At 42.5% G+C, this 23,375-nt stretch overlaps 2 protein-coding genes across 2 annotated transcripts; both read right to left on the reverse strand.

Annotated features, from left to right (window-relative positions):
• Positions 1 to 848: 848 nt before the first annotated feature.
• On the reverse strand, positions 849 to 2,730 carry zic2b (zic family member 2 (odd-paired homolog, Drosophila) b). The gene is made up of 3 exons (XM_028980192.1): positions 1,745 to 2,730; positions 1,488 to 1,651; positions 849 to 1,390 (listed from the first exon to the last, which is right to left on the reverse strand). Exons 1-3 carry the CDS (start codon positions 2,526 to 2,528, stop codon positions 1,205 to 1,207), a joined length of 1,134 nt encoding a protein of 377 aa, XP_028836025.1. The 5' UTR covers positions 2,529 to 2,730; the 3' UTR covers positions 849 to 1,204.
• A 6,791-nt stretch (positions 2,731 to 9,521) lies between these two features.
• On the reverse strand, positions 9,522 to 23,303 carry tm9sf2 (transmembrane 9 superfamily member 2). The gene is made up of 17 exons (XM_028981272.1): positions 22,959 to 23,303; positions 22,261 to 22,328; positions 21,084 to 21,177; positions 18,387 to 18,514; positions 18,162 to 18,291; positions 17,813 to 17,937; positions 17,493 to 17,589; positions 16,449 to 16,528; positions 16,132 to 16,240; positions 15,235 to 15,367; positions 14,943 to 15,062; positions 14,581 to 14,638; positions 14,226 to 14,385; positions 13,820 to 13,971; positions 13,527 to 13,638; positions 11,806 to 11,977; positions 9,522 to 10,371 (listed from the first exon to the last, which is right to left on the reverse strand). The coding sequence occupies exons 1-17, from the start codon at positions 23,112 to 23,114 to the stop codon at positions 10,304 to 10,306; spliced, it is 1,962 nt and encodes a 653-aa protein (XP_028837105.1). The 5' UTR covers positions 23,115 to 23,303; the 3' UTR covers positions 9,522 to 10,303.
• Positions 23,304 to 23,375: the final 72 nt, after the last annotated feature.

Here is a 23,375-nt window from a genome sequence, read left to right on the forward strand (position 1 = left end):
ATCAGAATACCCAAAAAATCACAGGACAACCCTCACTTACTACCATCGTGTCCCTGAGCAAAGACACTTACCCCGAGTGTCTCCAGGGGGGGACTGTCCCTGTAACTACTGGTTGTAAGAAGCTCTGGATAAGGACGTCTAAGGACTAAACCTGATCTGGCAACCAACGATTAATAATATATTTTTTAAATATTAATCAACGAATTATAATTTCTGCGGTAGTAAGAACTGAACGAACGTTTCTACATTTGCACTCAATGTAATTATACAGTACAGAATACAGTAGGATATGACTGCCTGTTCTGCGTTTAACAGCGTGACTGTAGAAACTCATTTAAAATAATAAAATTGGATTTTTTTAATCGCAATGTTTCATGAGACTCATTTAGTTACACAATTAGGGCTAGATTAAGATTAATAGAGATTTTTCTATGAAGAATCCCCTCCGTCTCAAATACACCGATTTACAAACATTTTCTAAACAATTAATTAATCTGTCGCTACCGTGAGGTTTTTGGGGCATTTTCAGGATTTCTTCATCTCTTTCCACCGATGATTATAAAACACATATATTTATAGAACGCATATACAGAAAGTGAATTATAACAGAATACTGCGTAATATAACTAACAGCATCCAAATAAAGGCTTTCAATTAGGCGATCGAAATGTACTGTGTGAGAAAACGCCGTTCTGTTTAGGAAGACTTTCTGTCTGAAATAGTAGAAAATGCACGTCACTTACCATAATAATGATACAAGTTGTATATTTGGTTGAGAAAATGTTTTTAATGTCTTGTGTAGAAATACGAATAAATCAAGAAGGGACAACCGACATCATCATCTCCACTTATTTATTGTCTGGTTTTTTTTTTGTACATTCTTCATAAATATTTTTTTTTTCAATTTACAAATGAAAATTCTCTGGACTTACTTATACTATACACAGAAGATTTTACAATTAGATACTGCAGAGTACATTCACAAAAGATCCTGAAGTTATACACCAGTATACAACGTTTACCATCACAAACATTCACTTTGCCATGATGGAGTGAGAATACGCACACAGACACAAATCTGCGAACCTGAGACCCTATAAAGATACATTAGTGAAATACCATAAATATGAGCCCGAACCCGGTTGCCACGACGGTGTCTGCACAACATCCCGGGGAAGGCCGAACTTCTCCCGGATCTCGGCCCTCAAACGTACCACTCGCCGAAGGTGGAGGACAGGTTGTGGCCACTGCTGTTGAGGATGACCGAGTCTGGGGACATGTTCCCATGCGTGTCTGACGACGGGGACACCAAGCTGGAGGTCGTGGAGGATTCGTAACCGGAGCTGCCCGCGGGCGACGACTCTGGCACAGAAGATGGCAGATCGTGGACCTGCAGATGTAAAAAATAAAAAAAGTCCAGTTAGTTAGAATGGTTTCTGGGTGCTGGGGTTTCCGTGCGAACAGCGTGAGCAGCGCGCCGTGGTCACCTTCATGTGCTTGCGGAGGGAGCTGGGGTGTGTGTAGGACTTGTCGCACATCTTGCACAGGTAGGGCTTGTCCGACGTGTGGACGTGCATGTGCTTCTTCCTGTCGCTGCTGTTGGCGAAGCGCCGGTCGCAGCCTTCGAACTCGCACATGAACGGCTTCTCGCCTGGAAAAGGAGAAAAAAAAACGGAACAGAGGAATTTAGGATCTTCTCGGGGTGGGGGATCTTCACCGCGGGGAAGCCCCGAACCCGGCTTACCTGTGTGCGTCCGCTTGTGGATCTTCAGGTTCTCCGAGCGCGCGAACACCTTGTCGCAGCCCATGAAGGGACACGGGAAGGGCTTCTCGCCCGTGTGCACCCGGATGTGGTTGGCCAGCTTGTACTTGGCCTTGAAGGGCTTGCTCTCCCGCGCGCAGTCCTCCCAGCAGCAGACGTGCTCGCACTGCTCGGGCCCGCCCACGTGCTCCACGGAGACGTGCAGGACCAGCTCGTGCATGGTGCCGAACGTCCGGGCGCAGCGCTTCCTCGGGTGGCCCGGCTGCTCCGCCGCGGCCCACTTGCAGACGAGCTCCTGCTTGACGCCCTGCTGGCGCACGTAGCGCAGGAAGGCGCCCGGGTGGTGCGCGTGGCTCACGCCCATGTTGAGGCCGAGGGGGGCGTACTGGTTGTAGGGTTCGGCCCGCTGGCTCGGCACCTGGTGGTACTGGTCCGCCCGCGCGAACACGTCCGCCGGGAGCCCCAGGCGGCCGTTCAGCACGTTCGGAGAGCCGTGGTGCTGCTCGTGGATCGCGGGGAAGAGGAGGTGACCCTGGCCGTCGGCGGTCGAGCTGAAGATGGGGTGCTGGCCGCCGGACGGGGCGGACTCCCCGAACCCCCGGCTCCGCAGGATAAAGTCACGGGTGGAGCCGAAGGTGGGGTTGGCGTAGGACACGGCGTGCGCCCCCAGGGCGTATCCCGGCGGCTGCGGCGCGAAGGCCGAGGTCTGGGCCGGAGGGAGCTCGTGTCCGAACTTGAACGCGCCCATGTGTGCGGCGTCCATCATGCTGCTGCTGCTGAGTGCGGAGACCGTGCGCGACTCCCGAGTCACCGGCGAGAGTCCAGCATTCCAGCGGCGTGGCGGGCGCGGCCGAAGAAGAGTTCAGAAGCTTAATTAATGAGAAGCGTAATTTAAACCGGAGCCGCAGGTTTGGGGATTTTAAATTATGATTATTGTTTTAGTAGTGGTCGCACCGACGTCGCGCGTGTCCGCTGGGCTCCTCAGTCGGCGCTGGCGCGTTTATCTGGAGCGCGTCCGCTCGGGGACACGCCCACTTACAACCGGAGCCAAGCGATTCCCACGCCCGACGCTCATTGGCCGCAGACGCGCCTGCCGTGGCCAATGAGCGTTGAGCGGGAGTAGGCGCCGCCCCCTTCACCGTAGCTCGACGGTCTTAAAAAAAAATAAATGAAGCGAATAAAAAATGACATATGAGGCCTTTCGGTTTAGGGGCACGAAGTTTTCGTTCATTTTTTTAATCATCAAAAGATTGTTCTAAACCGACACGGTTCGCGCGTGTTCTGCCACTGTTCAGAAACTAAGTTTAACAAACTTGGAGTCGAACTGTAAGAATTCTTAATTCGGGGGTGGGGGCTCAAAATTAACATCAGCAATGGCCCCCTCCCCCTCCAAGCGATCGGAAGAGAACGAACCCCCCCTCCACCGCCACCCGACCCCACGGATCACGTACACGCACCCGTGCGTACGAATGAATATGAATGAACAGGGCTAGAGCTGAGGACGGAGGTGTGTGTACAGCGTTATGGTGCTGAAGGTACGAGGCTGAGGAGGGGGGGGGGGTGAACCCAGTGCAAAGACAGTTTAAAAAACGCCCAGTACTGGCTGACCCCGGGTGTAATACGCCGTCGGTGGTGGATTTTACCACACGACGCGCCATTACTGTAGCGAACGTTGCATTTATTTGCGTTATAAGAGTGGATGTTGCATTTAGAGAGTTGCTCGATGAATGCATCATGAAAGGAAGAAAACACATAAACGTCTGCCGTGCAGTGTCACGATCCGTGGGTAAAATGTATTGTTTCACAAGTTTATTGGTTCCGCGACCACACCCTTCTTTTGCAGTGAATCAGCATGTGTGTGTGTGTGTGTGATCGTTTACGATGCGTCTGGGAAACCTGTGCGTTTAAATCCTAAATTCGGGGTCTTACACCGGGTTTTGAGGCTTTAGTCAGTCTAGCGCCACCATCAGGTGGACCTGAGTTATTACAGCACCTCTGCAAAGCAAGAAGACGAGATAAGATTGAACGATAGAAATCCTCGCGTTTCTTAAAAATATAATATCCAATGACGAAATAAATAAAACGTATGTATAAACAGACCGATCAAAACTGCTCGTAGTATTTTCAAACAAGTGGAATCTGTAATTACGTAATACGTTTCTGTAAAATTATATTAACGAAAAAAAACAAGCACTTCTTCCCATATAATCCATACCAGACACAGTGGAAATAATTTGAATGTGCTGTAATTAGACAGATTTACAAGGTAAATACTGCGGTATATGGAGGCGAACAAATGCGTGTATGTGGTTTTGTTTGAACTATTTGAATTATATATACAATTATATATATTATAAGGTAATCATAGATATATAAGTCAATCAACAGCTCATGATTAATTACAGAAATGCATTACATTTAAAAAAAATTAATGAAATGCATTTAAATAAAAACGCACGCAATTAAAGGTTGATTGGTGTGCAAGGTAAGAAAGAAATAAGAAATTAACGGAAATAGCCGAACGCCACGTGACCAGCTGGTGGTATGAAAATGTCTTGGTTTGCGTGTACGAGCTGAATAAGGGAATTAACATGACTGAGAACAATTCCCCTTCTCTTCTCCAAATGTACTATATTTCTAAAGCGGTCTGCACATTCTCATTTTTTTGCCCTGATTGTCATGTTGTCTCTGTCCAGATTTCATTTGAAATTATAAAGGTCGACGAATCAGATATATATATATTTGCATAAAAATGTTTAAAGCCAATTTTATTACATCCTTTTCTGTAACGCTATAAATAAAAGAAAAAGTAAATGCCACCACTACTACTAGCAATAAAAATAATAATAATAAAAGTTGTTGTTTTTACACTGTATTACTTTTAAGGTTATTCACATTCATTATTCTGCTGAGAAAAGGATATAATAATTCAAAAATAAAGCTAATTCAAATTACAGTGTTAAGTACAGTGGATGTGAATAGTCATATATGAACATGTGCTTGTTCTGGAACTGAATTGCAAATGCAAATGTTTGTCTAATTCCATTTTTCAGTACACTTTCAAATATTTTGGTGTGTGAGAAACAGGGAGGCTCAGGGAGACCTGACTGAGAAAATCAAAGCAAGAGGCTCCAGTGAGAGTTGATCAACTTCAAATGAAGTTCTCTGCTTAAGAAATGGGGATTGGGGCAGATTAAACCTCTCCAGGCACCCAAATCATTTCACAGGTTGGGGCAATGAAGAGTGAAAAAATGTCATTTCAATGCCCCAAATATCTCCAGATGCATTCAACTTAAAGAAGGTCCCGAAAGGGGAGTTCAGCCCCACCCTTGAGCAACTATTCATTTAAAACACGGAGGAACTGCACAACGGAATGGAAAACTGCTTAATATGTAAGTGTTGGCATGCCAGCAAGTGGAGGATGAATTAGAGACAGAAATCAGAGCAAAAACTACAAGCCAGGCATGCTGGGGTGGTGATGATCTGCCGAGACAGAAAAGAAAGGGAAGACAAATTTTTCGGGGAGGACACAGGGTCCAAATAAATCACAAAAAGAAACGAAGCCATGAGCACGGCTCTCCTCCCTCAGAACCCCGTTTCTTCTAAACCTTCCCCAATTCTGTATAACGCACCCAGAAATGTCTGCTGCATTCCATTTAGTTTTACTATGTTACTGAATGTGCAGACTCTGAGTAAACCGCCCCCCCCCCCACGGCAACATGGAAACATAGCTCAAGTAAAGCAATTGCCCTGGTTCACAGATTCCCAATAAAACAGCAGTAATGAGGAGACCTGCACATGCATTCACATTCACCAGGACTTTTACTAGCCCAGACAGTAGCCATAAAAAGGCTCTGAAATAATACAGTATGATTATGATCTTCCTGTTTGTCAAAAACGCCTGTTCTGTTAACACCAAAGGAAATACAGGCTTCCTGTGAAACAAAGCACACACACACACTTTATGATTTCTCTCGTTGTGCAGAAGAAATGGTCACTATACCATATATATATGGTATTGTGGTATAGTGGTATATATATGTTATAGAGGTATAGTGGTATATATGGAATAGAGGTGTAGAGGTAAAGTGGCATATTTACATTTACATTTACAGCATTTATCAGATGCCCTTATCCAGAGCGACTTACAATCAGTAGTTACAGGGACAGCAACTTAGGGTTAAGTGTCTTGCTCAGGGACACAATGGTGGTAAGTGGGATTTGAACCTAGGTCTTCTGGTTCATAGGCGAGTGTCTTAACCACTAGGCTACTACCACCCCGGAATATGGTATAGTGGTGTATATATATGGTATAGTGGTATATATATGGAATAGTGACCATTTCTCCCACACAACCAGAGAGACATCAAATGTTTCTTAAGCCACAAAGCAGAAATTCTCATTGCATTCAAGATTCAGCATGGGAGAAACAAAAACTCCTTTACTGTCTAGCAATAAATACCATCAGAGCAATTTCAACAAAAGCTGCTGCAGCCAGCATTATCACAAGCAGCAGTGTGTCGGCGCTCTGGCGTTTGAACATAATGCAGAAGTAAAGTGTGTGAAATCCCTATTGTCAGCCAGGCTATCACCTGTTGTCCAGAGACGCCTAACAGGCGTCCATTTTTACCCACACCATGGCCTCAGGCCATGTGCCGTCCATCTTCAGAGCTAACCTCTATCTCCTGAGGCATTGTTCCGTGACCCCTGAACCCCGAGGAACTTCTTCATTCACAGTCCACCTCCCATTTTTCACACACTGCTAAGCGGAGCCTGGCCAATCCAGAGCGGTGAGAACCGTATCGTGAGGAATCCTGAGGCTGGAGCTTCATGAGCAGGTCACTTAGCTAGAAGTGATGAGAATGGGCTTCACTTATGAACAAGCGCCAAGCCATTGATATCAAATAATGTTCTTTTGTTCAAACCTGCTCATATTTTCAATGTGAAAAAAGTGAAAATACATGCAGTGAAAGCGAAGTGGATATTTCATGGATCCAACTCATGCTCAAACTCATTTAAAGTCTCCTGCAATGCTGACTGCAGACTTTTCTTAAAGTGACACCAACTTGCCAGAAGACCTCAAGTAATGCAGAGCGCCGCTCAGCCAAGAAATCACTTCTCTGTCAGAATAATGGAGATACTTGGGCGAAGAAATCCCAGGAGGAGCTAAAGCGTGATAAAGCTGCTAAGGAGGATACAATGAAGTGACCCCTCTTTTTTAACTCTCACCCTCTTTTGTTCATTTGCTCCAACAAAGGAGCTACAGTCTCTCGTAAAAAGAGGTTAAATCCCATCATCCATGCTGGACACACATGCCCTAGAGCCGCACAGAGGCCTCTGAAGAGGCCGAGAGCGCACATCACTCATTAAGAGGATGAGTTAACAATGGCCGGAGTAGGGTCAGCAACTGTATTTAATAATGACCAGCAGAGCATTAGCGTCTCAGGGAAATACCAAGGCTTTGTACCTCAACAACAGTGACATCAATTAAAACTCTTAACTCATTCATTCACATTCATGATGCCAATATTTTGTTTTAAAAAAAAAGATAAGTTGATAATGAGGTGCGACTATGTCTGTGAATTAAAAATTTTATTGTCTATTTTAGGAATAACCACATGACCAATTTAAATTGGATCAGGAAATCCTGTGACCCCTGACATCATATACTTTTCAGAACCTTTTCAAAATCATAAAATCAGCACAAGTCACTTTTGTCATCCAGGTATACGAAGCTTTTGGTAAAAGTTCAACCACTTCAGGTCTGTGTATTTTGAACAGCACTGGACATTGTGTCCAAGCCATATTTTACAAACGCATTTGACTCAATGTCAAGGGATGAAATATGTGAATTTCACATAACCATAAAGTTCGAACTGTTCTTTCAATGTCTCATAGCAGCTCAACAGTTATAATATAATATAATCATCCAGATAGCAAGTCTTTAGTGTTCGCACACTAAACCAATGAATTTGTATAAATATAAACTAATCTTTAGTACAGTATTTATTAAACTAGACCACGAATCAACAAAAACAAAAAATCCAGCGATACCACAAATTGTCATGCATTTTTGAGACCTGTGATACAGAGTTCTTGAAGTTCAGCTGTAATCCATAGACCAATCACTCAGTGCCTAGAATTAAATGCGGCTATAAGGAAGAATAACTTACATTTACATTAATGCCATTATATCAGACACCTTATCCAGAGCGTCTTACAGTAAGTAGTTACTGGGACAGTCCCCTTTGAGCAACTCGGGGTTAAGTGTCTTGCTCAGGGACACAATGGTAGTAAGTGGGGTTTATCCACTAGGCTACTACCACAAGTCCCTTGATAATGCTTGTAAGTCAGAGAGAGGCGGACATGCATACGCAACGTCATTTTACTCCTCTCTGTCAGACGCAGTGAATCAGAATTTGTAAACAGGGAGATCCAGATACTCCCAGTCAATCAATAAGTTACTCCCACTCCACTGAGAGAGGGAGTAAACACCAACACTAGGAGGGGCAGAAACAAGTGTTGGGAGGGGCCTGGGGCCAGAGGAGGTCATCTTTTCAATCAAAGCATTTTTATTGACTCCTAGAAAGCCAAATAACCAGATTGTGTCATCCGTTATAGGCAGATAGGCATTGTGGCATCCGATACGGACATGCTGGCATTCTGGGCTTCCATTGTGACACCCCTAAAAAGGGACAATGGGACACCCCACCGGTCAGAATCGGAGCGGACAGCCCCACAAGACACAGGGCACAACTGTTCCCTTTCCAGGTGAAAGGGGTCAGGAGTGAGAGGGGAGAGAGGGGCGAGACAGGCGTCTGGGGCATGAGGAGGAAACAAAGCTGCCAAAAGCCCCCTGTGGAGGTGGGAGTGAGGGGCTGTCGGAGGCGTAAGAGAAGGAAGACGAGTTCCACACAACACCGCAGTGCACCACGGCAACCCCGATGAGGCGAAACACTCAATATGGTTTGTGATGTTTTTGGCCATGCGGACAGACTCCCACGGAGTCAGTTTCCCTATCAATGAAGAAGAAAAAAAAACATCCAGCAGCATGACGCCCAAGTGTCATGTTATCATGGCCAATCAGGTTCAGACCGTTAAACAGACACCACGGATAATGCCATGACCCGATTCGATTTTAAAAGTGGTTAGGATGGTTTAATGGTTATGAAATGCCCCCTTTCAATGCCTTGATGGAGTCATAGCCACTGTCCAACACACTTGCCACAATACTGCATCATGGGGACACAGGAAGCAAATGTAAAAACTCTACGCTCCCAAAATAGATTAAGATGGACGCCCATAAACTTAGACAAATGCACCCACAGTGAACAAAAATGGGAGAAAAAAAAAAAAAAAAAACACGTTGCCTTTGACTCACAAAATAGTAATGGTTTCCCTGAAGTGGTTCAATGCAGTCCAGGCGAGGAATGGGGAATTCTTACCATCTGTGCCACCCTTCAGAAAGACGGGAGGGTGACCTCAGTCTTACTCACTAGCTGACTTCATTCCTGCTGCACATGTTGAAATTAAAACACTCCTCTTCCAAACAAAAAGCCTGATTTCAGGCTTTTTTTGAGCGGAACCTGTAGTTTTGCTCTAGATTTTCATTCTGTTGATACTGCAAGCAAACAATGTAATGAGGCATATATTATACTGGTATATAATAGTGAAAGGCTTTGTAGTACTACTATTGGTGAGGATACCATGGATTTTCGCTAATTTCTCTGAAGAGCTCTGAATAAAAGGAGGAGTCAGATTTGGTTTTGAACATGGAAATTATTTATTTGCTACTGCTGTAGTTTATGTATGTATATAAGTTTTTTTGTTGTTTTTTTTACAACCAGTCGTGAGGAAACTGAACCAAACCTTTAAATGAACCTATCATAATTTATGTATACACAAAGTAACCCAAATATTTTTCACATATGGATGGAAGCCACCTTTAATCCTACCGCAGGGATAGGAAAGAGATAGATAAATCTCAACACGACTCTTTAATTGAGGCACAAACTGCATTGAGGTGACAAAGAGAGAAATCAAATGTTAAATAAATGCATGACCCTCTCCTATAGACACTCAAGCATTGATCACAGAAATCAAAAAATGAACAACCAAACAACAGAACACTAAAAGCATCATTCATTTCACTCAGAGAATGAATTTAAACCCCCATCCTTCTTTTAAGCTTAAGAAAAAGTTATTTACAATCAACCCTTCATTCTAAATGGGACATCCTTGAGAGGCGCACACTGTAAATACAATGTGGTTCTTTAAATGTTAGCAAAATGTAAGTATTTACAAAATTAATCCAAAAATTGATTTAATTGACATTGATGGGAGTGACTATATGCTTTTTTGTCATTTTTTGAGAGAATCCACTCTTCAAATGCATTTAGACACAATGCAAAAGACTGTAGACACAAACAGGAATGCAGTTTGGCTGTATGCTGAAGGTCGCCATGGTTTTCTTTAACAGCCCATGTCCCACTAGAGCCGCACAGAGGAAACTGGGTAAAGTGTCTGCTTTAGCCTGACCAATCAGTCCACCTTCACCACACTGTAGATCTTCGAAACAAACCAGAAGCAGGCAAAGAAGCCAATTGTTCCTGCAAGAGAAAAACAAAAATGTGAAAAAGCTCCAAACCTTCTCAACATGTGTGCTTGAGTGATGAAATTTCAGTATAGAGCCATAGAGTATAGAGCTGTTCAATATCACATACTGAACATACAATCATTAAATTACTAGTGGAGCAAAAGATAAAAAAGTTTGGATCCGCAAAAAAATAAATAAAATAAATTATAAAACACAAGACCAATTTAACTCTCCATTTGTTTTTTGAAGTATTTTTGCCTTATAAAAACATTCAACTCAAGACTCATTCCATGAAATTAAATAAAATTATTATTAAGGTGCAACATAGGGCATGATAATTATTTACTTTAATGTGGACACAATCAAACAACTTAAAATACAATTTAATTAATATCATTGCTTCTTACTTTGAACTAAAAAAAATGGCTAATGTCAACATGAGCAAAAAAGAACAAAGCAAGCAAAGCAGACATGAGCTTATAACTTTTTTTTTTCCCCCCCCAAAAAAAGATGTCTACATTTTCTGGGGAGAGTGTAGACCTCTTTGCTGTAACTATGTCACCTGCTGTTGAGAGCACCCTCTTGCTAGATAGTGTCTTGCCATTGTGGCAAGGTGAGGGTATTCACATTTGTTGCTTTCCACCAGATCTGTGGATCACCATGCGAGACACATGCGATTTAAATGATGCTGGAGGTTTCTCATTTCTCCATGACTATCGCTTGACTGACTACGCGCACCATACTACGGAAGTCTGTAGAAGACATGCAAATTCCCTTTAATTTTTTTCTTTATTTTTTACTGATTTGTTTGATTTGAGCTAATCCGTTGCTACATACAGCATCATGGATGAATGCATTACTTTTTACTGTAATCAGGGGCTCAATCAAGCAGAAATAACCTTGTGTCTTTCAGGGAAAAAAAAAAAAAAAAAAAAAAAAAAAAAAAAAAGACTTAAGGCAGGGGTAGTCAAATCCCACTAGATCACTTTATAAAGACATATTATTATGGTGCGGCAATATGAAGCTCTTTTCTTAGAAAAGAAGCACTGATCACACACAAACTACAAATCCCGAACACAATGAGCGTTGTGAAGCAGCTTTTTTTGTGCTTCAAAGTCAGTGCTTTTACTCTTGCAGAAGTAAAAAGAAATGAATCAGAGGCAATGTTTTCAAACCCGCTGCGTTCGGTGAAACGCATTTTGGTTTGCTCGAGAAAACAAGTTATGTTTTGTTCTCAAGATAAGAAAACAAAAAAAGGGAAATTGCATGTCCTCTACCGACCTCAATACTACAGAGTGGAATTTTTATTATTATTTTTTTAATCTTCGGATCAGATCAAGAGTGTCCCAAACCATGGAGACGTATCAATTCGGATCACAGATCAACAGTGATCTATTGGATGTGATCTGTTTTTACGTCTATTACAAAGGCACAAAGACACACTTACCTGTGAAGAGGAAGAAGATGAGTGCCATAATCATGGTGTAGCCAAAGTACAGGATGGTGCTGGCAAGCCCAGTTATCTGAAGCTTGGAGAAGAAGTAGTGGACAGCATAGACAAGGAAGTAGACTGCCGTAAACCCACTGGTCAGGAAGGAGCGCCACTGCCAGTGATAGTCCTGTATTGGAGGTTCAATAAATGAAAAAAAGCAAACAAGCAAGTGACTGCAAGCTTCAAGCACAAAGCAGAAAATCTCAGCATGTTCAAGAATGTTGGGCCCTGAGACCTTTTCACAAAAAAATATATCTCAGCAAATGCTACTATGTTTATTAAAGGTAATTATCATATATGTTACTGGGTCAGACAAAATTACATTGTTGCGTAAAAAACTGCACAACTTTAGAGTGATAATCATTTGAAATGCTGCAAAACTAAAGTAATCCATATTATTATTATTAATCCACAACATTATTGGGGATCATAATATAAATATATAGCAATATATAGTACAAGCAATTATAGTGATATAATATTAAATATTTACAATACAATATATTATTGTAAAATATATAGAATTCAGTTAAATTACACATTTCTAAGATGGTAAAAACTAAAACAGATTTGCTCAATGCAATATAAAACAATAAATACAATAAGTCAATAGAAAGAGCACCCTCTGCTGTGCTTTTGTTTGCTTTCTGCAGGCAAATCAATTGAGTATTCAGAGCAGTCAGAATTGAGAGGCAGTAAACTACATTGTCACACATGTGTCAGTCATGAACTAGACATTTGGGACATAATAATGCTAGTTTTGTATTAGCAGAGTTATTTTGTAAAGTAATCCATGAAAGTGCTGCTCTTGAGTACACATGTTTCTTCTGTGGAACGGTCATCAGCTCTTAGGAAACAAAGATTCTCCTTGTTGTCTCCTATCAAGGAACAGAGATGTGAAGTTCTGGCGGAGGAGACAGCTTTCCCATAATTTCCATATTTGTTTAGAGTTAATGGAAATCTGTACCTTCTGGTGCAGATTATGGGATTAGTAATGGTACTGGTATCACTCAATATTAGGATTATTAGGATCTGTAGGTATTTTACCCACTAACTGTGGGTAAGATACAGAGAAAATCCCCAGAGAAATTGCCCCATCCTAACCAATGGGTGACCTCACCCAAAACCATTTTCTGGTTCACAAATGGTGTATCCGCTACTGACTTGTGTGGAAACAGAATAAATTGGGCAACAGAGATGTTTCAGTCAGTTCAAGGCTGCTTTAGACCGTTTTCATCAGTCTCTGCTTCAATCAAACATACAGCTTGCTGAAATTGCATTTGGTTTAGGTAGATTTTGTGGGGTTGTGCTTTTAGTCGAGATTCTGCCCTTTACATGGACATGGAAAAGGAACATATCTGTACATGTTTAGCATGTATTTAAACAATTTAAATGGTTTAACCAGGGAACCTCAGCATCATGGAGCAGTAGTGGCCTAGCGGGTAAGGAAATGGACAAGTTATCGGACCCACACACTGCTCCCCGGGCACCTTTCATGGCTGCCCACTGCTCACTAAAGCAATGGGTTAAATGCAGAGAACCCAGTTCGTTGTGTGCACCGTGTGCTGTGCTGCAGTTTATCACAATGACAAACACACTTTTTCTTTTGGTACAAAAATAATCCATGTCTAACACCAAACGAGAATTACACTAGTGTGAGCAATTTCCAAACATACCTCAGCACACAGGTGGAAGTAGCAGAGTAGGATTGTGGCCTCAGAGCAAGTGATAACCAGTATGATGAAGACAAGGAAAAGGAAGCCAAACATATAGTACATCTGGTGGGACCTGAAGATCATACAAAAGAATATTATTATTGTGCTCTAATGCAGTTAGACAGACCAAGATGGTTTGTGGATGCTGTCAGACAGCCAAATTGCCTGAGCTGTAACACACAAGACTGATGCAAAAAAATGTAAACTCCAGTGTAGCTCTGGACATCATAACAGCACACACCCGGAAATCTCACCAGATGCTATTGAGGATGAAGAAGAGCTGAATGAAGATGCAACCAAAGGGGAGGATACCACCCATGACGATGCCTGGGAAGGGCTTAGTGTAGAAGGATTGCTCTGGAATCTGCCGAGGAATCTGATTGGTGCGGACTGGGTGCTCAATAGCCTGCAATAAATAAACAAACCGAACCATGTCAGAGGATAAAATCCATTGCAGTGAGGCCAAAAGATTATAAATTAAACCCATGAAGCAACTGGGAAATAAAAAGGAAAAAAAATGTTGGATAGAGATGGGGGTGGCTGGCTATGTTTCAAGCGTGTGAGGGAGAGAAAAGAAAAAGAAAGCCATGGGGTATTTGCATAAAAGCATGGAGGAACATAGCTCTTTGGTGTAGTGTTTAAATGAAGAAAATCACTCACACTCTTCTTAAAGCCAAAGTAGGCACCAACAAAGGTGAGGGGCACAGAAATACAGAACCACAGGGCTAAGATGGCCACCAATGTGCCAAAGGGCATGGCGGCTGATGAACCTTCAGCCCACAGGATGAGATTCATCACAAAAAAATCAGCAAAGACCACCCTGAGGAGAGAGAGATGGTTAACACCATTTAATGTCAAAGCACATAGGATAAACATTTGTCACGGGTTAGTGACCCCCAACCACTAAAGAGCTGAGTTTAATTACTGACTAAAGATAACTGGATAAGAGCATCAATGAAATGAAGAAAAAGATATGCAAGACTAAGTAAAGCACCTAATAAATTCAGCTACTCACCCAGGGCACAAGAATGCTGTCAGAAGAACATTTGTTTTCCACTTTTCTCCTCCAAATGCTGCATGGACATTAAGAAACTGTGTAAGCACACATATATAATTCTCCTGCCCCAAAATACGTTAGCACTCAAGATCATGCCACAAGACTAGCACAGAGAACCAGTGTCTTCATTGCTGGGTCAAACATGGTCAAGAACACTTATATCATTAGAGCAAGAAAGCCCCAATGCCACTGGGCCAGGTGCTGATTTGAGTAGGATTCAGCAGCTGTGAAGCTGATTGGCTATAACAAGCTGTCCAAGCCCCCCCCGAGGGGTGAGAGAAAGGCCAGCCCATCCCCCCAAGTTCTAATGATTAACTTACACTTGTAGAAGCGTGCTGCCACATAACCAGCTGGGGTACCCAGTAGCACCCACAAAACCACAGAGCAGGTCATCAGAGCCCCCCGATTGGCTGGGGACAGGAAGCCCAAGCAGGCAAAGACTGAGAGACAGAAGAAGCAGATGACAAGAACACACACAGATTAATATTCAAGCTCACATCTAACAGGATTAATATTAAACCACAAATACAGTTCATGTAAAAAGGTCAGTTAAGCAATGTTGATGTAGTTAACATATATCAATCTATCTGTTCATACGTTTGTCACACTTACAGAGGGTGACAAAGGTCATGATGAAAATCTGTGTTCCTGATCCAAGGAATACTGACAAAAGCATGCCTTTCCGAGGAGGCCTGAACACATCACCATGAACCAACTTCCAGCCAAACTCTTCCTGGGCATCCTCCTGAGAGTAGAGGGGAAAATAGGAGGAGTTAATGTTGCCATTGCAACCTAGCGTCACCATATCAAAAACAGAAAACCGTCCCACCAGCTGTCATCAGGACAATGGGTCAGTAAAGAGTACTGTGCATGTGTAAGAGCATGCGTATCTGTGTAGGCAGGGTAAGGGACCTTTGACACAGACTCTTTATAGTCACTCTTCATCAGACTGATGTTGCTCTGTTCCACTGAAGTTCAAATCACCGCTAAATGTGTGTGACAACATAGGCAGTATGCACACACACACACACACACACCCTTTCAAAAGAGCAGATGAATGAATGGCTGACTAAAGGCTAAACAAAGGCATTAGAAACTAATGTAGCATTAACCCATCACTCTGATTAACAGAGAAGTTCCCTCAAGTCCCCTCTCGTGCAACAATTCTATATCATACTGTATTTGACCAGCACTGCGAGAAGGCAGCACTAAAATGTAGGACAGAAAAATTTAATAAAATCTTAAATAAAGTATTTTCAGCAACAACAAAAAAATGTAATAAAAACACCATCTGCACATGCACACATTACAGTAAAGAGAATTATATGGAAGTTGCACTGTTGTGCGGTCTCTATGAATGGTGTGGAGCCTTGTCTACCTGGAAGTTACATTAGATTAGCCACATTTGTAAGTTTGCAAATAGAAATAAGTGGTAAATGACAACTGTGCATCATAAAAAGGTTTTTAAACCCCCTTACAAAAGAAGAAGAAGAAAAAAGTTGGTCTCACCACTGAGTCCATCTGGTTGTATCTAGCAATGTCCTTATGTAGTGTCCTCAACATGATCATGGCCACCATACCAGACAGGAAGAGGACAATGACCAGAGAATTCATGATACTGTAAGAAGCATAAAGCACAAAATTCACAGCTAATTATTTACTGACCAAAACACTTCTGCAGTCAACTTGTTCAGAGACATTACAGAAAAGTCTCAACCCGGCATCAGTCCTATGAGTATGATCATGAGATCATGTGTCATTTATCAGAGAATTGTGAAAATTTCAAAATACATATTTTTCTTCCGAGCACAAGGGTTGAATCTCACCTGAACCACTGTATGTTGGTATGGGGCATAGACTCCAAGATGTAATCCCATCGGGATGCCCAGCGGATCTTCTTATCCTCCTGTATAAGATAGTTGCTGTGTTTAAAGTGGGGACAATTTCAAACATATTCAGTTCAATTAGCTCAAAAGTAACTGGCCAAGGGAGGTCGTTTAATCCACCAACAATCCACCTAGCACATATGGGCTAGGAAAAAAAAACCAATTATGTATAAAGTGATTCAGAGAGGGACACCTAAGTGTAAGTGGTTTGTCATTATGACCCACAGCAAGCAGAGTACACAACAAAATGTGAGCTCTGCATTTAACTAATCACCTTGTGAGCAGTGGGCAGACATGAAAGGCGCCAGGGGAGTAGTGTGTGTAACCTTTCCATAACAAGTTCACTTCTTTAACCACTTGGTCACCACTGCCCCCTTATTAATAACACCATGAACTTATATCCAGAACAACATGGATGTAAGCATTTAACTCACATCACCGAGTACACAAAGATAAAGTGGCAGAGAAACTAGATGCCTGTTTACTTTAAAGGCCTATTAGTAACACTGAAAGTGCAAACCAACTATTTAGACCCCACACACTGCTCCGGGCACCTTTCACCAAGGGTGATGGGTTAACAGCAGAGGACACATTTTGTTGTGTACACTGTGTACTGTGCTGTGTAAATTGCTCTGGCAGTTGCCAAATGCATTAAATGTAAATATAAATTGTTTCACAATGACAATCACTTCACTTCCTATAGCTTATGTGTTTAAGATATTTTTACCACTGTTGGTTCACAGGCTCCCTCTAGTGGTACGTTTTTTGTAGAATTTTATTTCACACTTTTGTCTCATTGTGCTCCTGGTTGCCAGAGGTTTTGGCACCAACTTCCAAAGCTTCCATTTATTCAAAAAATAAATCTGGTAGAGCTGTCTAGTGGATATTTCAAACTGCAGATTCCTGAATAGCCTTTGCTATTACCAAATAATGTTTTGCCTCTTTTAGATGTCCACCAGTTTCCAGAATAAGAGAAACACTCACCTCAAAGTGTACAGAATAAGTGTAGTCAATGACCACCTCCCCTGCGAACTTGTTATTGAGAGCCATAGGTCCACCAGTGCAGTCCTGGTTTTTGAAACTTTTGGAGGAGGACAAAGTATACAAAGAGTTTACAAAGACAGGAAGCTGCAGAAATGACAACTTCACATAAAAAAGCTAAATAAATTAAGTTGTCCATAATAAAAATATCCATAATGAGAAACATTCAGGTCTAAATAGTTCATAAAAAAAACAATTCCTACACTGATAGTATTGAATTGAGTGCCTATTGTGTAATTGCAACGGTGCACTTCCATTCTAACCTTTTGGGTTCCATTTTAGCAGCAACTAGCCTGGCCCCTGCAGCTTCATGCTCAACCATATGGTAAAAGATGGTGATGTCCACATGGTTGAATATGTAGAAAGTATCTTTATCATTGAAGTCAGACTGGAACACAGGAAGCGATTAATTAGTTGGATAACAAAATACAACATTTAAAACACCAATGCAACCACCTTGAAGTTAATGTAAAAATTAATAAATGGAATATTTCTAATAATTCCACGCCATTAATAGTTCATTATAATTTATAAAGGGAAAGTGTAATAGTGTGCCACATCTACTTTCAAAGTCTTTCACAAAGCAGACAAAGAGAGACAGCTGAGGCTCACATTGACGACACAGGCATCCTTAGGCCTTCCTGTCTCAGTCACGTAGCAGCCAATGGGAAATCCCGGATTACAAAATTTCTGTCCATCCTCAACATCATAGCACCAGGTTACAGGCATGTTATCCACAATCCTGCAAATGACAGAGAGCCCTCATTTACAGCATTGTCCTACGCCATCTCCTGAGAAGTGAGGTGACCAGCTGACCTGAGAGAGCTGTCCACTTACCAGTGGTGCTGGTAATTGAGAAGCATCCCCTTCTTGAGGAAGTCCAGGTTGGCTTTCTCATCAGTCTTACTTGTGTCATATTTCTTAGTGCACACAAACTTGCATTCTTCGTTATTCTTAAAGTCAAACTGCAGACAACCAGGAAAGAAAGAAGCACTGCATAAAGATTGCTGGAAAAGATACACTGTACAAAACTAAGAACATTATGTCTAGGACCTTTACTGTTACATGTGCGCAGGAGGCGTTTTTATTTATTTATTTAATGTAACAGGACTGTTTGGGGTCAATTTAAATATTTTGATGTTTAAATCAGAATGAGAAAACTCAAATGTTATGGAGCAAATTTCAATGAAAATGCTAATACTAAAAGTGCCTCTTATTATGAGAGATATTGTATGAAGTATGACATGCTGTAAGTAAAATTGTGATGGACATACAAAAAGCACTCAACAGACATGCTCTGAAAACCACTTTAATTGGTCAGAAATCATTTTTCCATGTGTTTTTTTTTTTTTGACCGGTAAAGATCGTTTTAACAGTACATGCCAAGAAGGCGACACCCTAACACAGGGCTCTGATGATGTTAGTTTAAAAAAAAAAAAAAAAAAATGTAGTCGCACCGGTGTGACCAACTGTTCGGGGAACATTTCAGTAAACTCCCTGTGGTTTGAGCAACAGAGTAAAAACAAGAGTTAAAAAAGCATGTCTGTGCACTTTTTTAACTGTGTGGTGCAATGTGTACTTGTATTATGTTGTTCTGTTTGTCTGTTGCCTGCACGGGTGCCAACTACGCATTGCATGCCACACATTGCTGTCATTAGCTTAGCATTCCCCAATAAACAACACACTGTACGTTACACTCAAGTTGTTCATTAATCTCACAATTATCCTGGCAAACACAGGATATTACGCATACACACGTCACGTCTTCACCATGGCTTTTCTGGTCCAGCGGCATTAAAGATCCCCATGGAAATGCATGCACTGGGAGAAAATGTGCCTTTATAGGCCATCTTGTGACAGGGGAAATGTGTTTTTGATGTAGGAGGGGTAAGTGTTTGTCTGCTGTGTTTATTTTGTTAATGTGTAAGTGTTCGCTGTATAGTTTGGGTTATGGAATGTGGGTGACAATATCTACAGTTGTCTTGTGTGTTACGCAGGAGTGAATTATGAATATGTATGGGTATATATTTATGTCACCCTGATTGAGGACCACCTGCCATTTCTCCCCTTTCATAATGAGCCAATAAATCACCCAATTAGGGGTTAATGGTGGGGTGTATTTAAAGGGGGAAGAGTAGTAAGTAGAGGGGCTTTGTGTCTCAAGGTCAGGTTGGTGTTTCGGTTGACTGGGTAGCATTGGTGCAACAGCCTGCTGTGAGGCTACATATACTATTTTGTAAATATGCATTTTTATGGATGCCTATGATGGCCAGTTTAAATTTTCCTCAGTCTTTTTGTTTACATTTTGAGCACCTGTAAATAAACCTGCACCTTCTTCCATCACAACTACTAGTATATGTTGGCTTCCTTTGGTGTAAGCGCCAGTGAAGACTTGACCGTTACGTCCCTGCTTCACAGATCAATGTCGCATTCTGAACCAATCACACCTCTGATTGGCTGTTGTACAAATATTCCTGTATGTTTGAAAGTGCACATGTTGCAGTCAAAGAGAGGTGAGTAGCCTGGACCAGTCAGATAGACAAGAGGGGATGTAACCACGGATTATATCCGGCCTTAAAAGTTAGACCAGAGCCCGACAAGTACAGCTATTTAAAAGCACAACTGTGGCGGCGGATGTCAGCCAACATGACTGTACCAACATGCTTCACGCATGTTAAGAGTCTTCAATACACGTCGTTTCTCATGGTCAAAGTTTTTTTTTTTTTTACACATTTTGTTCCCAGTGCAACCAGAATGTAATCGCCAAAAGCTAGTGTCTGTTTCACAGCCTCAGCATCCATTCTGGTGCTAATCGAAACGACCGCTCATTTACCATGCAAGCCAGAGTAAAATGAGACACATTACATGCAGCAATAAATGTACTGGGCCAGTGTCCCCTCTCCACCCTGCCTTTCAGCAACAGGCAGCAGCAAACAGTTCAACAGTCCTTCAGATTCTGAATCACTTTAAGCACCAACCCATTTTCAGTAAGTTAACCTTCTGGTAGAATTGTACTTCAAATAAAGAACTTTATGTAAACCACATTGTTTACAAGTCAACTTGTAAGATTGTGTTGTTAAATGCAATGCTAACTTTTGTGCATGTACACCTTAGAAAAATGTTAGGTGCACCAGTGCAACAAGCACTGCTAACTTCCTAAAAATGTCAGTCTTTAGGCAGAAGTGTGCATGCAGAATATCTTATTTTATCACTATGATCAATGTCTGAGGTTAATTCATACAACATTTTCCTTTTGTGAATCATGAATAATTCAGCTGGCTCTGTCACAGTAAGCTCATGAGGGGAGAAGAATCAAGTCAAAATTGTTCTAATCAGACAAGCGGAAATCTCACCAAGGACTGAACAGACCTCTGATACACTAGAGCACGTCCAGTTTCTTTCTTTCTTTTTTTTTTTTTTTTTAAGACTGTAACCTACGTCTGTTTCCTGAGCTTAAGAGCAGCGCATGAATCTGATGACCAATAATCGAATGCAAATGTGTGCCGGCATGACTGGGTGTGTGTAATATCTGACCTTGTATGGGGAAGGCTCAATCCTCTCACCAAACAGCACTTGTCCCAGGTTTTCAGATGGACGTTTCTCAGAGGCAACAGAGCAGAAATCGAACCTGAGATGAAACAGCAGAACCAATCAATGACAAAAAGAGGAATAAAGCAGTAAAGTGGGTGATGCAACTTTGAGCTAAAGAGTGATAATGATGACTAAAAGCAGACTCTGGGAAGGACTTTGCATCCCTTTCAAGGGGAATGTAATAAAACTTTCACATTACTGACTGGGAAAAAAAGATGCATGCATTTCCAAAAATATTAATATTTAACAATCCTATAGATGGTTTAGGTGGAGCAGAACATAATTATGTGTTTGGGGAAAAATACAGCATGTACTGAAAAGACCCTGTTCTGATATGCCACTTTCTGGTTTTAAGTGTTTATTTTTCATCCTGTTTGCTGACATATTTAATATGTGTTGTGCCTATAATGTTTATCGCAATGTCAGCTTGACAATGAGTCTCTGTGCTAGTAATCCTGCATTAAATAAGAATGAAACAGCTTTGTTTATCAGAGGTGGGCATTTGCATTGTTTCATCATTCAATTGTCATTATAATGTTAACAATGATTGGTGCATCACAATAAATTTGATTAGACTGGTCTTATAATAAAACAAAGTTAAGTCCTCAACTTTAAAATATCCTTATATGAATATTAACTTTTGAATGTGATAGCAATCACATTCTTCCAACATATACAAGTTCAAAACTCCCCCAAACAGCAACCCTGGAGTGTGGAGGCTGCCAAGACAAATGGACTTGAAGTTGAAACTTAAGATGTTTACAGCAGCATTTAGCAGTGAAAGTGATTGTCACTTGTGATACACAGCAGCACAGTGAAATTTGTCCTCTGCATTTAACCCATCACCCTGAGTGCGCAGTGGGCAGCCATGACAGGCATGACAGTGTGTGGGGACGGTGCTTTGCTCAGTGGCACCTTGGCGGATCGGGATTCGAACCGGCAACCTTCTGATTACAGGGCCGCTTCCTTAACCGCTAGGCCACCACTGCCCCAGCAGTTGCAAAGACACGTAATTCATAATGATTTTTAAGACTGAGAAAGTGGGAAACAAGAAAAAAAGTAATTATTTCAAATAATTAAAAAAAAAAAACTAACTTCAGTGTTGTGGATTGTTACTCACGCTGTGTATTCATAGGGTAATACCGACTCAACAGAATCCAGGCGATTGACAAACAGCTCAATGGTGGACTGGAAAAATAAAAAAAAAAACACAAATCATACATCAGGAAATCACACAGTGGTTAAAAGAAACAACAACGGAAGTGATTCAGCCTGTCGTCGTACGACAATCCTCATGTACACGACACAGGAACACGGAAAAAAAAAGCACCCGCGACACGGCCTACGGAGGGTGAGACATGACGAGCACGTAGTAACTCCGGAGTTCCTCCTACATCCTGCATCGCTGAACGTACATGGCCCGGATCCTGAAAAACAGGAACCCCCGGGTTCAGTATTCCAGCCATGCCGCACTAGGAGGGACTAGTGGGCTAAAGGTTCGCTGTAACGCCTTAAACCCGAAAAGGACGAACAAATGGGCGAAGTGCTCGGTCGCAGTAGAGCCCGAGAACCGCGCTGTTTGGGGGGGTCAACATGCCCCAGGACAACGGAGAAAACTGCGGTGCCGCTCAGATTCTGTCCCAGTTTTGTACGTCAGAAAAGGGAACGACGACGTCTCTCTGCGCGACCTGACGTCCGGGACGCTTTTTTTTGCCCCCCTCGGTGCGCCCGGGCCTACAGCACGGAGCTGACGCGAACGCTAGCCGGCCGTGCTAACGCCGCGGCTGGAGACGCCGCCGGAGCCGGGCCGCGCGTTACCTTGCAGTCGGGCACGTCGCTCTCTTTCCCGCTCGAGTCTTTGTCGCAGAAGCTGACGGGAGCCAGACCCGGAAGGTAGAAGGTGTGGGCGCAGCGGAGGAGCGCGCACAGGAGGAGGAGGAGGAGAGCGGGACGCAGGCGGCGAAAGACGCGCATCGTGGCGCCAGCAACGCGCTGCGGCTGCTCGTCGGGAATCTACAGCCGCCGCGGAGCGAGGCGCATCGGCGGGGACCCAAGCGGGGCGGCTGGCACGGGGATCCTGTCCGCTGTCGCAACCTGTCCTCCGTTCCGCAGACACGTCACCTGTTGTGGAGCAGGGCATGCTGGGAGTGAGACGGGGACGGTGCAGCGGGGCATTCTGGGACAGAAACACGAGGCTTCCGCCTGGAATTGTGGGAAGCGACGATATTTACGGTT

The sequence above is a fragment of the Denticeps clupeoides genome, chromosome 5 (assembly GCF_900700375.1).
Source record: "Denticeps clupeoides chromosome 5, fDenClu1.1, whole genome shotgun sequence".
Taxonomy (NCBI): Eukaryota; Metazoa; Chordata; class Actinopteri; order Clupeiformes; family Denticipitidae; genus Denticeps; species Denticeps clupeoides.